At 38.5% G+C, this 14919-nt stretch overlaps 1 protein-coding gene across 9 annotated transcripts in view; it reads right to left on the reverse strand.

The window, feature by feature from the left end:
• Nucleotides 1-14919, reverse strand: part of CUX1 (cut like homeobox 1) — a 374189-nt gene that overhangs the window by 56126 nt on the left and 303144 nt on the right. For 8 of the 9 annotated variants that reach the window (XR_009152844.1, XR_009152843.1, XM_058164375.1 and 5 more), the window contains one exon: nucleotides 5038-5226. The exons of the other annotated variant lie outside the window; for it this stretch is intronic. Coding sequence is in view for 6 of the 8 variants with exons in the window: in XM_058164375.1 (XP_058020358.1) it covers nucleotides 5038-5226 (189 nt within the window). In the remaining 2 variants the exon portion in view is untranslated. The remainder of the gene's footprint in view (nucleotides 1-5037; nucleotides 5227-14919) is intronic. 9 annotated transcript variants of the gene reach the window in all.

The raw sequence follows: 14919 nt of genomic DNA on the forward strand, positions 1-14919 counted from the left end.
TCTGTAAACCACTTAGAGAGGGTTGTAAAGCACTGTGAAGCGGCATATAAGTCTAAGTGTTATTGCTATACTATATCACATACGTACTTCATGAAAGCTTCATGAAAGTGGTGGCTAGAGTGTGAATGACCCTACTCAATTACTCACTTAGGCTATTTTTCTTCACTCCTTGTTCTTGTCCCATTAAACCACTATTTTCAATTCACATGTAAGGAAGCAGTGGCAACTAAAATCTCAACCTTGGATTTCCTTCCAGGTCTTCTCAGCATGGGGAAGAACTGATCAAAACACTTATAAAACAATTCATATCAGACACAGAGTACCAAACTTTCTTGCCAGTGAATCTAAAAGATACTCACTCTGCTTCTTTCACGGCATATTTAACTAAACTCATACTACCTAAACATAGAGGAGCTCTACTCTGGCATAATGTCATGCCATCTCTACAACTGTCCTTGAAGACCAAGAAAGGAAGATCCCCTACTTGGACTGACAATGCCCCTGTGACTCTGCACACCTAAAACTAAAGAGAGCAGGTGCTTCCTGTACTACAGAGATATTGACACTCAGCTGATCTTATCATTACGAATTTACACCACCTTGTTTCTTTCAAACACTAACTCTGCCACCACATACAACGTGGCCAAGTTCTCTGCCACATTTATTGGATAAGTTGTGCTTGCTCAACTTTATAAACTAAATGTAACGCTTACCTAGTTTGCCATATTAAGATGTTTTGTCACTTGACAGTCTTCTACGCACTAATTTTTTATGTTCCCCATCTAATACTCCTAAACCTTTTTAGATTCTAACTTTGTACATATACTTTAGCTTTTAATTTATGTATCTTTTATATCTTCTATCGCTTGTTATAATTCTTTATAAATTTTATACATACACACACAAATCTACATACCTTCCTTTTTTTAATGCTTCTTTGTAATGGCTGTACCCCATCCCCATACAGGTCTGTGATTGTAATAAGACTAATTTGATTAATTGGTCTTTGATGCATCAGATTATTCCACACTACCTTGCTTGTTCTGCTTGTTAAATATTTTGATTGAACAAGTTGTTTGAAGAGTTATCGGCATTTAAGATCACAAGAGGGCGCTTGGAACCTGTGGAATTTGTGATTCTGCTTTCTTGTTGGGAGATGACTGTTTTGATGGCTTACAACACTGATAGGGAACTTAATACTCCAGTAGCTGTTATTAATTTCCAGCAGTGTCAGCTGGGGCAGGTTTCTATCTCAGAAACATGTGGAAGTCCACAGGTTTTGTATCCCAGCGATTAATGTTTACCAAATGTGACCTGGGCTGCCTTGTAATGATTGAAGCATCTCCTAGAGAGCATACCGATTGGGTCAGCCTTACACAGAGTCCTTGTTCTACAATCTGTGTAAGTGGTGAAATCATTTCTGAAAACCTTATGACCATCTATTACAGTCTGACCTAATCTAGTATCCGCCTGATACTGGAGACATTGTAGCCATGAAAAGTAATAAAAATGAGTTTTTCTAGCGCTCTATTAGGGTCTTTGATGCACCAGATTATGGAAATAAAATATTACAAAATGAAGACAATAAAAGAGGACAGTTCAGCTACGGTGGCCAGATAGCTTTAATTAAGAGGGGACTGAACTAATTGAAAGGTGATTGGGTTATTGGTGGCTATTAGTCTTGACCGTTGTTTTCTCTCTTCTGAATCAGGAGCAACATAGGGCAGAGGCTACAAATTCAAATTCAGAATAGAGCTGGAAGGGATCTTGGAGGTTTTCTAGGCCAACCCCTTGCTCAAGCAGGAAACCCTATATCATTTCAGACAAGTGGCTATCCAGTCTTTTCTTTAAAAAACTCAGTGATGAAGCACCCACAGCTTCTGAAGACAAGCTGTTCCACTGGTTAATTGTCCTTATTGTTAGGAAGTTTCGCCTTAATTCCAGGTTGTTTCTCTCCTTTATTAGTTTTCATCCATTGTTTCTTGTCCGGACCTCTGGTGCTTTGGAAAATAACTTGGACCTCCTCTTCTTTGTGGCAGCCCCTCAAATACTGGAATACTTCTTTCATATCACCTTCTTTTGTCTAGACTAGCCGTACCCAAATCTTGCAACCGTTCTTCATGTTTTAGTCTCTAGGCCTTTAATCATTAGTTGCTCTTCTCTGCACTTCCCCCCCCCCAAAATCTTGACATCTTTTTTCCAATATGGTGACAAAAACTGGATGCAGTATTCCAAGTGTGGCCTTACTAAGGTTTTATAAAGTGGTACAACTTGATGGGTTATCTGAAACTCATCCTGGCTTGTAAAATCTGAATAAATGGATAGGGTGCTCTCTCTGGTATGTTTGTAGCTGTTTGTGGGATGCATCCATGCCTCTTTGGCTCCAGTGTGTAGCTGTGGTGGAGGAGGATGGTAAATAATGAACTGGATCCAGGAGGTTTACTAGTGCTTATTTGTCAGGGTTCAAGGCTTGGCATATGACAGAGATGAAACTGGTTTTATTTATTTATTTGAATTTATTAGCTATGCAACTTCAGGGAAATCTTGTTGATAACTCTGGTCAGGATCTGGATGGAAGTACTGCCCCATTCTTGATCTTCTGAGACCTCTTGGCTGCCTTTTTCCTTCTGAAGGAGGGCCAGTGAACATTTCTCCTGCATGGCCTTATGAGGATTTTGAATTGAAAGCTCTGCTTTACAGTGTTTCTGCTCCTTCCTTAACAGTCAGTTCCAGCTGGTGGTGTAAGAGATACTGGCTCAAGGTTGCCTTAAAGATGTTTCAAGGTTAAGCTCTTTTCTATTCTCCTCTTTAATAGCTATATGAACTGATTGTGAGATCTTTCATTAGTCTGGGGTGCAATATCCTCTGTATGTTGATCACATCCAACTATGCACCACTACCCCAGGCTGCATAGGCGAGGCTGTTAATGCCTTGTCCCAGTACCTGAAGTTGGATGAATGTGGATGAGACAAAGTAGATTGAAGATATAGCAAAATATAGCAAGGTAAAGTTGCTTCTACATCAAGAGCCATGGTGGCGCAGTGGTTAAAATGCAATACTGCAGGCTACTTCTGCTGATTGCCGGCAATTCGATTCTCACGGGCTCAAGGTTGATTCACACCTTCCATCCTTCCGAGGTGGGCAAAACAAGGATCCAGATTGTTGGGGCAATATGCTGACTCTGTAAACCGCTTAGAGAGGGCTGCAAAGCACTGTGAAGTGGTATATAAGTCTAAATGCTATTGCTATCAAGGCTCTCAAGTCGATCTAACTGGTCAGTCCTAGAGGAGATCAACCCTGACTAGTCCTGAAGACCAGATCCTGAAGATGAAACTCAAATACTTTGGCCACCTAATGAGAAGGAAGGACTCCCTGAAGAAGAGTCTAATGCTGGGAAAGATTGAGGGCAAAAGAAGAAGGGGATGACAGAGAATGAGCTGGATGGAGTCACTGAAACAGTTGGCATGAGCTTAAATGGACTCCAGAGGATGGTAGAGGACAGGAAGGCCTAGAGGAATGTTGTCCATGGGGTTGCAATGTGTCGTACACAACTTCACAACTAACCATCACCAAGGCTCTCAGGCTATTTCAATACTGGTACTGGCTCTAAAGCAACATGTAAGTAACTCATAGCTATTGGGCAAGTGTGGGCCGTAGCCACCAGGCAGAGGGGATATTCCCCAGTTCTAGATGGTTTATTAGTTACTGCCCTACTAGAACAGGAAGGCATTGTGATAATGACTCTCATCACTGCAGGTAGTTCTCAATTTATGACCATTTGTTTCATGACCATTCAAAGTTATGATGGCACAGAAAAAAAGTGATGTGTGTTCAGTCCTCATACATAATCATCAAACTCTCCCTGCAGTAGCATCATCAAAAGTTGGGTGCTTGTCTACTGGCATGAATTTACGACAATTGCAATGCCCAGAGATCATATGATTTCCCATTTGCAATCTACCTGTATGTATTTGGATTACTGCATGTGTTCCATGTGGGATTACAGTTAAAACAATTCTAAGCCAGCTAGTAAAGAATGTGTGGCTCACTTGTTGCCATAAGCACTTTATATCAGTGGTGCAGCCACTTCCTACTGCCTTCTGGTGCAGATACTAGGCTGTAGATACCATATTCTGTGGTATCTACACAACCATCTTCTCCAACTGGAATTGAAATATCCACTTCATGCATCCTTGGATAAAACTGCTTGTACTTCTCCAAACAATTTGAAAAGCGACGTAAGGATTGCAAGCTGGGCTTTTTAGTGGCCAGTTCTGGGTTTTATTCTAATAGCATCCTAATAGATCCTATCAAACTAGCTTTATGGAAGCTGCTAAAAACTAAATTGATTCAGAAGGCGGTGATTGAGATAATGTCTACAAAAGGTTATTTTTTCAATTAATTATCAGAGTTATATCCCATCTTTTGCTCAGTAGCTTGAAGCGGTGCATAATTATGGCTTATTTTAGGCATTTACCTTAGATGTTTTTATATTCTGCAATTGTATATATTTATTGTAAAAAGAGTGCATCAGGCACTCACTGAATAAATAAACATTATTTATGTATTTATTGGATATATAATCCACCATTTTCTCTGGAGTTCCTATGTTTTGTGACAAAGAAATTTTCTTTTTCAGCTATTCTTTTTCTAACTTCTTTTCTTGGAAAATTATTGGATAAAATGGGACAACTAACTCAGCTTAGATGTTTCTACTACATCCCTGGCTGCAGGGCTAGTTTAATCTTATGCTTTTGACTAATTTTAACCTTCCTGGATCATATTAAACACTTCTTCCCACACACTAACCTTTTCGATGTTTTATTTATTTATTTATTTGGATATCTAAGGCAACCCAATTGAAAACACCAACTCTGGGTGGCCCACAAGCTGTGGGAACTGCATGACTCAGAAGGTTATGCTCTTGGCCAGTGATATTTGAAACATATTGAAAACATTTTTTCAATTAAACAAGAGAGTCATCCTGGGCTGGACATCAATTCCCCTCCCTTCGACCGCAGAAGTGACAGAAGTTACCTTTCTTCTCCATGCGCTTCATGTCCATCAGCTTCTCCACATTGTTTGGGTCATTGAGCCACAGCTGCATGCGCACAAATGGCTCCCGGCCCTTCAAGCTCAGTTTGTGCCAGGGCTTTGGGCGAGCAAGGAGGTCTGAGACTGAACCTTGTGTGAGCCCCAGGATCGTTTCCCCAAACAAACGTTGACCTGCAAAAGAAATGCAAACATTAAGTTATTTATGCTAAAAGGAGAGAAAAATACCAAGTACAAGAGAAACAAGACTTTTATAGATCTGGATGCAAATGAAGGAAAAACAATATACTTGAAAATCAAAAGATGCTTGATTGTTTGGGCTTTTCTTAACAAGGAGGATATAATCCCTAAGAACCAGCAAGCAGTTTATAGGGAGATGGCTAATTCTTTTGGCCACTAGAGAGCTACCTGATATCTGTACTGAAGAGGAAGACCGATCACAGCCAGTCTTTAAATGCTTTTCATTTCAAAGGTCTGGAATTTGGCACACCAATTCATTCACAGAGTGGGGTTACAATAAAATGCTTCTGTTTTTGTGTAGTTGCTGTGAAAAAAAAATTAGGTTGCTCCTTAGGTCATGATACAAGGAACGTTTTGATTCAGAAGCTCTTAAATCATTTTGGATTCTGAGTCAGTTCTTAAACATGTAACAAAGAAGCGACACTTTAGCAAAGGGTATCTGAATGGTCAACATCTTGCAACAACCAACAAGACTGTCACAGGGCTATACCTCCAACAGGTATTATTCACCAAAGCAGGTGGCCTGCTCAAACTTTTCTACTTTCACTATCAGCCTTCCGGTATTTGAAATTCTGTACAGTGAGAGCCAGTCTGGTATTGTGGTTAAGATACCAGGCTAGAAACCAGGAGACTGTGGGTTGTTAGGTATAAAACCAGCTTGTTGACTTTAGGCCAATCACTCTCTCAGCCCAAGGAAGCAGGCAATGGCAAGCTATATCTGAAATCTTTCCAAGAAACTGCAGGGAAATGTCCAGGCAGTCACTTGAAGGCATCAAAAAAAGTCCCTCTCTAAGGATCATGGGCATTTTCTAAACCCCATAAACAAACAAACAAAAAAGTAAAAAAGTAAAAAAAACCAAATCCAACAACGATCTAGCATTAGACAAACATATACTTTCATACATTTTTCCCTAAAACCTTTCTTATTTAATAAAAGTCAACTGATGATTAATGCTTTTCATTAAAGAGTAAAGGCTTGTAAAGTGATCTCATGAAAGCAGACATGCAAATAATAGTAAAAAAAAAGCGGGATAGGATAGCATTATACTGTAATCCAAATTAGATATGATTAAAATCAGAATTAACAACGTGCTTTAAAGACTCCAGCAGTGAAGTGGGATATAAATCCACAATGGAAATTAAAAAAAAAATCCTTTTGATTCTGGAGTTCCTGAAATGATTTATGGAAAATGAAGCTGAGGGAAGAAATGCATAATGCCTTTTGAGGGTAGAAAGGCCTATTCTACAAGAATTTATGACTGTGTTATAATAGTTAAGGCCTGGAACTGGAACCGCAGAGTCCCAGATTTTACTCCAGGAAGCTCCTGTAATGGTATAGGGCCAGCTTCTATCTCTTTCTACCCAGCCTCCCTCATAGAGTGCTATGTTTGCTGCCTTCACTGAATGAAAGGTGAGATATCAATCTTGTAAAGAGATAAAAACATATTCATATTGCCTGCCAGTCACTGGGGTCTATGAAGCACATGTGCTGTGGCCAAAGCAGGGCATCTCCTCATGCAAATCCCAACCAATCGATTATGGTTATGATAGCCGCAAGACTTCAAGACTGCAACTTCAAATCAAACCAATTACCCCCAAATGTAGGCTCATGAGCGAATGTACAAGAATGCCCCTCCCCCCCTAATTGCTTTGAATGTCTAATTATCTGGATAACTTTGTCCTTCCCCCAGGCTTGCTGTTTTCATGGGCAAAAGGACAAGACTGATTCTCCTAGCTGGGAGGACTTCCTGCTGATCAAGGTTGAGGACCTTACAAGGGAGATAATGGAAACAAAGACTAGCAGCAGACTGAAACAATTTCCAACCTGTATTTCCTTGGTCAGCTCCTGCCATTCAGGGCACCAGATGCTCAAACCGTACTGTGGTCAGGCTTCATAAGAGTGCCATTCCATTAAGCTAATCGAAACCATTCAAACAATCAACCTGGCACACCCTTGCTCCCTGCTCAGCCGCTGGCATGCCAAAAGCCTTCTGGAGGGCAAACTGTGTGCTTTTTTAAATTCCAAGACCAAATGAAGCTTAACTATCAGGATGGAAAGTTTTCATTTTATCTGTTTTTGCCTTTCACTGAAACTTTCTTAGTAAATGAGTCTGCCCTAAGTCTAATGCTCAGGTTCACATGCACACCTGAAACTGTGGAAGAAGACTACTGTACTTCTCCTTCCAATTTGATGTCAATTATACAAATTTGAAGGTTCCCAATTCCTAGGATGCTCTGGTTTAACTTTGCAGTGGTGTCTGAAAGGACGGGTGCAAAAATATGTTTGTCTTCCTTGTTCTTTTTCCATCCCATAAATATCATTTACGCAGCAACTTTTTTTGTGAAATAGGAAATACATTTCCTTGGATTAATTTCATTTTAGCAAGCATTGCCTTGCTGGAAACATTTACAGGATACGACGCAGCCATCTTGCCCAACTCATCATTCTCCAGATATGTTGAGACTATAATTGGGTAAGCATTCTGGAAGTCTAATCCATCTGAGAGGTGCCAAAATGGGAAGGCAATGCAACCTACTCAAAGCTCCATTAGAACCACAGGAAATTGAAAGAAGAGGTTAAAAGTCTGAGGCTTCAACCACTTCTTTAACCAGGAGGCTGACTCACTTAAGGCCATTCACTCTCTCTCAACCCTGATGTCCATGTGGTGACAAAGATTCAATCATAGACACAAAACAAACTCTGGAAGGATTTAAGCCAGCAAGTCCAACCTTCTGCTATCTGCAGGGATCCAATCAAACGATCTCCAATAAGATGGTTTGATGGTGGGATGGGTGGCACATATATTTAATAAATAACCTGGCTCTCCATCCTCTGCTTGAACACATTCAGGAAAAAGGAATCTACCACCTGTGGGTAATTGGCTCCAGTTATTTATTATCTGTCACATTTAACACTATCTCCTATGAAAACCAATCTCAAATCATTTTCCAAATTATAAAGTGCGATAATGAAACAAGAAATGAAAACAGTACAAAATAGAACTAATTGAAAATGTTCTGGTGGAGAAGAAAATAGAAGCAAAAGACCCTTCCATGCACCATTTATAACAGAGAAGGCCAGTTCCAGGTCTACCCCAAAACTGTAAAGGATATAATAATTTTATGATAATTTCGGAAAGGTTCAGAGTGTAGGTACTACCATGAAGAAGGCCCTCCTTGGCTAATAAGGCATCACTGTGTAATTCTGGTGACTAGCCACTGACACAAAATATTTACATGCCAAAAGCCAACTCCTGAACTTGGCTCAAAGAGTGATGGGTAAGTAGGATGGTCACTTCATTAGCAAACAAAGTAATATGTCCATGCCTGATGCCCAATCCTGTGAGGTGGCTATCACATTCCAGACCAGGGGTCTCCAACCTTGGCGACTTTAAGACTTGTGGACTTAAAGAGTCCTCAGCCAGCTTTGCTGGAGTTGTGGAGTTGAAGTCCACAAGTCTTAAAGTTGCAAAGGTTGGAGACCTCTGGTCTAGACCAGTAATACCGTAATCAAAGCCCCTTTTTCCTATTGGATCTCTGAAACTAGTATTCATTAGGAAACTCTTCTCTTCCCTCTGTAGTCTCTTTCAAGCCACGATAATGAAAACTGCCAGCAGTGTCTTCTCATCTTCATACCTCCTACGGTTTCCTTTGTATGACTATGGCTCCTGATTTTAAAAGACGCGTACTTGCCGTTGCATTGGTTGGTTTCAATATTTTATATTGGATTTATATTTATGTATTTATCAATGTACTTATTATTTAATCATTAATTTATATTGAATAAAACATCCAATATGTTTTTGCTTCCTACTGTTTAACAGAGGTTCTCAGTTTCTTGTTTAAAAGTTTTACTATCTACATGATAATCATATTGTCTTTATTTCTGTGGCTGGGGAACACTTAAAAATATTCCAAAATCTATTAATTAATGAAGAGAAGCATATCAAGAGATTGATAAAATTACGCACTGTTTATTGTGGGGAGAAGTCATGAGGGTTCAAAGAACCTTTTACTTGGAGGTCATTTCATCAATGGATTTTCCCACCTTGGATATGTAGCAAAAGAGTTTTCATTGGCAACTTTCAAACAGTCTTCAAGGGGACTGTTGTCTCTTCAGACATTTTTATTTTTCATCTGACACAGATCTTTCCATTTTGCTAAACCTTTTCACTTTAGATAAACTGCTTATTCTGGCTAATGCTGCTTTTATAGCAGTTTAAAAAAATAATAATTGCACAGCATTTTGATGCATTCAGTCTTGTTCTTGAGCTGAACTCTTTTATGCCGCAGTTAAACTTACGGTATGATATATTGAACAGAAAAGTGGGGGATTGGGATTACATCAAACATTCCTCTTCGTTTTCAAGAGGTTTCTGAGCTTTCTAGGCAACCTTCAACATATTGGACTATTCTTGGATGAAAAGGTCCCCATACGAAAAAGATGGATGAGGATGGAGGGTGTGTGAGGAAAACTTTCTGTTTGTCCTATGGAGCTTACGGTATTTTTTTCTTCTACATCTGGGCAGTGGAATGAATACAGAGGGGGGTTCGGTGGAGTTTTCTCTAGCTGTAACTGAAGCACAGAGGAGGAAAATTGTCTCAGTGAAGGAAAAAGAAGAGCTGTGGCAAAAGGCTTTTACATTCAAGCAGACGGATTACATCTCAATATGCAGATTACTATTGCCACATATCTATACATGAAATCAAGAACTTGGCAATGCCCCCTCCCTCCACCCCAAATTTCATGCAAAAACAGGATCTGGATGTGAATATTTCACCATGGATAACTGCTTGTGTTCAGTCATCTGCATAATATACCCAATTCAAAGGGACCGTTATTAGCAACATTTATAGATCTGAAAATTACACTAGTGGCTGCAGTTATCTAAAACGATGTCCTCTCTCTCTTTTTTTGTCTTGTCACAATACTTTATTCTAACATGGAGATCAGCAACACAGATCCTGAAGATGCCAGTGAGCCAGTCAGTTTAGACTATTGGCAATCATTGTATAATTTTCTCCTCATGCAAGTGATATTTTTACTGATCTCCATAAGAGAACAGAACACCTTCCTCCTCCAAGGATCTATTACTTCAGGAATCCTTCTGGAAGTAGTTCTCCCTCCAGCTGATCGTCAATAAGAATCTTTTCCCCCTTAAATTCAAGCTGATAGAAAATTTCTCTGAGGATTTATATTACAGAAGGGGGACTTCTGGCCAGAAAGTGGCCAAAAGGAAGATGGAAACTCATCTCCTTTCAAGACTCCATTGTTACTAAAAGTTACAAGAATTGTTAACACTGGAATTACTTAGTCACTTTGCTATATAGAATATAATAAACATGTGAAATGTACCTTACAATTTTGAGAGGAAATTGAAATGTGTTACTGATATTAGCCAATCTGTGTACCAGATTTTATAAAACAATTATACTCTACAAGTTTGACTATTACTATATTTTTTGTAGTTTTAATAACCACATGTATGGCTTTGGAATCAACACCACAGCCTTTTATACATAGGACTGAATTTGGCCCGCTTGGATTTATTAATCATCTTGATTATTTTTTGTATATCCACCCTATTTTTTAATAACATATGTTTGCCAGTTGAACACTATAGACTTAAAACAATTACTGGCATGATTCTAAACAGAGAAATGGGAAGGTTTGGTGTGAACTGGTAGTAAAGGTAAGTAGAACCCACCCCGATGCAATGTAATGTCAGCCACATAAAAACAAAAACCGTGGCAGGGGCATTAAAGGTTTAGGTAAAGTGATATTGATTTATTTATTTTATTTATTTATTTATTTATTTATTTATTTCTAGACCGCCCTTCTCCCGAAGGACTCAGGGTGGTGTACAGCCAAGGTAAAAAGAAACCATGTACAATTAAAATTAAATTTAAAAACTTATTATACAATTTGGCCGAAAATTAAAATAATTAAAAATCTAAAAACCCCAGTTTAAAACTTAAATAAAATTTAAAATTCGAAATCAATCAAAGTGTCAATCAAAGCACCTATTTATGGTCTTCTTGAAGTACAAAAGGAAAAAGAACCAGAGACCTTGGTTTTCTGTACGCTCTGAAACACACAGAGAAATGTGGCTTCTGTAGAGATTTTGGAGAAGCCAAAGATTGATTTTCATTACAAGAAATAATTTTATATCGTAACTTTTTAACAAAATATTATTTAAACATTTCTAGCCTACGTGGACAGAAAGTAAATTAAAAAAAAAAGAATGACTACAATTAGAAAGATTCTGGACAGTGAATGGGGCAGGGCAGAAATGACCTGTTTTACAACTCCCAGGTACTATCTGTTGGCCACCAACACTTAAGAGTTCCCCTTTACAAATTTCATTTCTTATATTTTGCAATTTGGAGTACTGTATCTCCTCTACAGTAGATGGTACCACCTTAAATTACTAAGATGCCACCAAATCTTTTGATGACTGCACCCTTTAATTGTGCAGCTTCAATCAACTGGATGTACAGGAAGCCCTTGAGTACAACAGTTCACTTAGTGACCATGCAAAATTGCAACGGCACTGAAAAAAGTGACTTATGATCGTTTCTCACACTTAAGACCACTGTAGCATCCCTATGGTCGCATGATCAAAATTCAGCTACTTGGCAAGTGATTCATGTTTATGACGATTGGAGAGTCCTGGGGTCATGTGATCAGCTTTTGTGACCTGATAAGTAAAGTCAACGAGGAAGCCAGATTCACTTAATAACCATGTTTCTAACCTAACAAATGCAATGATTCACTTAACAACTCTGGTAAGGAAAGTTGTAAAATGGGGCAAACTCACTGAAACAAATGTTTCACTTAGCAACATAAATTTTGGGCTCAACTGTAGTTATAATTCAAAGACTACTTGTATTTGTATAGTTTAGTCGGCTGTGACTTTTGGCTTTTCTGATTACAGAATAATATACAATAAACTGTGATTGTTCATGAAGTGACAATACAAGGAAAACTTAAGTCTTTTTTGTTTATAAGGACACTTTTTAACTAGGGACCACACAATTTTGGCAGCGGTTTGCTCTCCAAGCTTGTTTCAATTTAGTTTCTAAATGTTTCGTTACCAGTCTAGGTAACATCATCAACACACAATTTTCCCCTTACATCATGAGAAGCTCAACCATGCACTAAAAGCAAACAGTTGTACCATATTAGCAGCTTTCCTGGTGCATGTATATTTGCACATGCCCACAATTATATTAAAAAATGTAATCTGGAAGTCAGAAAGTGAAATCTTTGGAGGCAAACTATAAAAGCATTTCATTTGTGGAGGAGAAGGCAAGCTTCGAAAATAACCTAACAGAAAAAAAGATACCTAAAAAAAAAGAGAGCCCAATTTCTGCATCCAATCTGGAACGATTGTGGATGATAATGAATTCATTGGACCCAATTTACACCTGCATTTGGCACAGTCTTGCCAACCACACTTACGTTAACAGAATTTCTATAAGTAATATGGGTTGGTTAAACAGTCCCTGATATATTCAGAAACACTTAAACAGAATTTGTGGAAAGAAAACAAATGTAATAAATTTAATAAAGATAAATTTATTTTGAAACAATTGTTACCAGGTCTGTTTCTATCTCTTTGATCTCAGGAACTGTAAGAATCATGGGGAGATAATGATAATTGGGAAATCCCCACATTCAGGTTTATTTGCCTTCAAGATGTTTTATTCATGTTTTATTCTTCTTAATAAATAATGGGGGAAATGTTACAGGTCCCTAACTGTTACTGTTTTTCTCCTTATCATAATGACCCCCAACACTGAGGTAGGTTTAACTAGCATGAATTAATCGTGATAAATAATGATTTTGTCAAGGAATATTAGGCATTTCCCTAATACCTAATATTTAATTTTTAGGATAATATGGTCTTTTTCTAGATTATGGCCAGTTAAAAATTCATTCTCAAGCAATTCATTAATAAGTAAATTATCCTCAGGACTAGAAGAGTCTAATGAATTTTGAATGTTATTTGCTCATTCTGCACAGTAACTTAATATTAGGCTATTCTATTAGGCTAGAATATTTTATTCTAATAAAATATAGATAACTGAACAACATACAATTCCTACTGTAAGAATTTGCTAGCATATGAAGGCCTGCCATACACATACTGTGCCAGTCAGTTTGCACTGGAAGAAGCAGTGATGAGGCAAAACTCCAACAACAGTCTTTCTTAGCAATGGAAATTTTGGGCTCAGTTGTGGTCATAAGCCCAGGGCTACTGTATGTTACTCTTGAACATTTTATAATTTTATATTGTTAGAATTACACTAATTATTACTCATTATTACTGTCTGTCCGTCCGTCCGTCTATCCGTCCATCCATCCATCCACAGGTAGTCCTTGACATACAACCTCTGGTGGCTCAGACTGGTAAGACAGTCTGTTATTAACTGCAGCTGCTTGAAATTACTGCAGGTTCTAGTCCCACCAGGCCCAAGGTTGACTCAGCCTTCCCATCCTTTATAAGGTAGGTAAAATGAGGACCCAGATTGTTGGGGGCAATAAGTTGACTTTGTATATATATACAAAAGGATGAAGACTATTGCTTGACATAGTGTAAGCCGCCCTGAGTCTTCGGAGAAGGGCGGGATATAAATGCAAATAAAAAAAACCCCATTTATTCAGTGGCCATATGAAATTACAACAGTACTGATAAAAATGACTTAACAATAGTCCTCACATTTATGACTGTTGCAGCATCCTCACTATCCTGTGATCAAAATTTGGCCACTTGGCCACTGGCATGAATGTACAAGGTTCTGCAACATTCCAGGCTCATGTGATTGCCACTAGACTAGATTTTCAGCTGGCTTCCAACAAGCAGTCAATTGGGGAAGTTGGTTCACTGAACAACTGCAGTGATTTGCTTAACAATTGTGGCAAAGAAGGTCCTGAAATTGGGTTTGGTTGACTTAACAGTCTTGCTTAGCGGCAGAAATTCTAGTCCCAATTGTGGTTGTAAGTTGAGGACACGGACACACACACACACACACACACACACACACACACACACACACTCAACTTCGTGGCCAATGAAATATTCTCAAACACAATCTTTTGGGTTTTTTTCATGTCTAAAAACATATTTTATTTAACCGACTAAAACTGGAGCTCAGTCGCTAAATGTTTGATGCATGTGATGTATGCATCAATTTTTATTTCTTTTTAAAAAACAAATCCCCAAAGCAGGTAACAGCAATACAGGTACAATCCATAGGAGCCTGATGATTGACTCATTTTTGGCGTTTCTGATCCATCACAATTAAAAGAGAGAAAAGAGTGTGTGTGTGATCCTGAATAACTGTTCTTTTTTTAAAAAATTGCTTTGGGCTAATCTTGGCTTTAGGAGGGCAGTTCTCTCAGGTTTATGCCAGTGCCATCTTCTTTTGGGGAGAAATACAGAGAAGTTGAACAATTTATGAAGAATCCGAAGATGTTTTTTCAAAAGGCAACTGGACTTTATTTTTCCTTAGCAACGTTTCGCTTCTCATCCACCAGTTATGAAAAAGCTTATTGGATGAGAAATGAAACATCTTCAAGGAAAAACTAAGGAAGTCCAGTTGCCTTTTGAAAAAGCACCT

Source organism: Ahaetulla prasina, chromosome 1 (assembly GCF_028640845.1).
Source record: "Ahaetulla prasina isolate Xishuangbanna chromosome 1, ASM2864084v1, whole genome shotgun sequence".
In the NCBI taxonomy this organism is placed as follows: domain Eukaryota; kingdom Metazoa; phylum Chordata; class Lepidosauria; order Squamata; family Colubridae; genus Ahaetulla; species Ahaetulla prasina.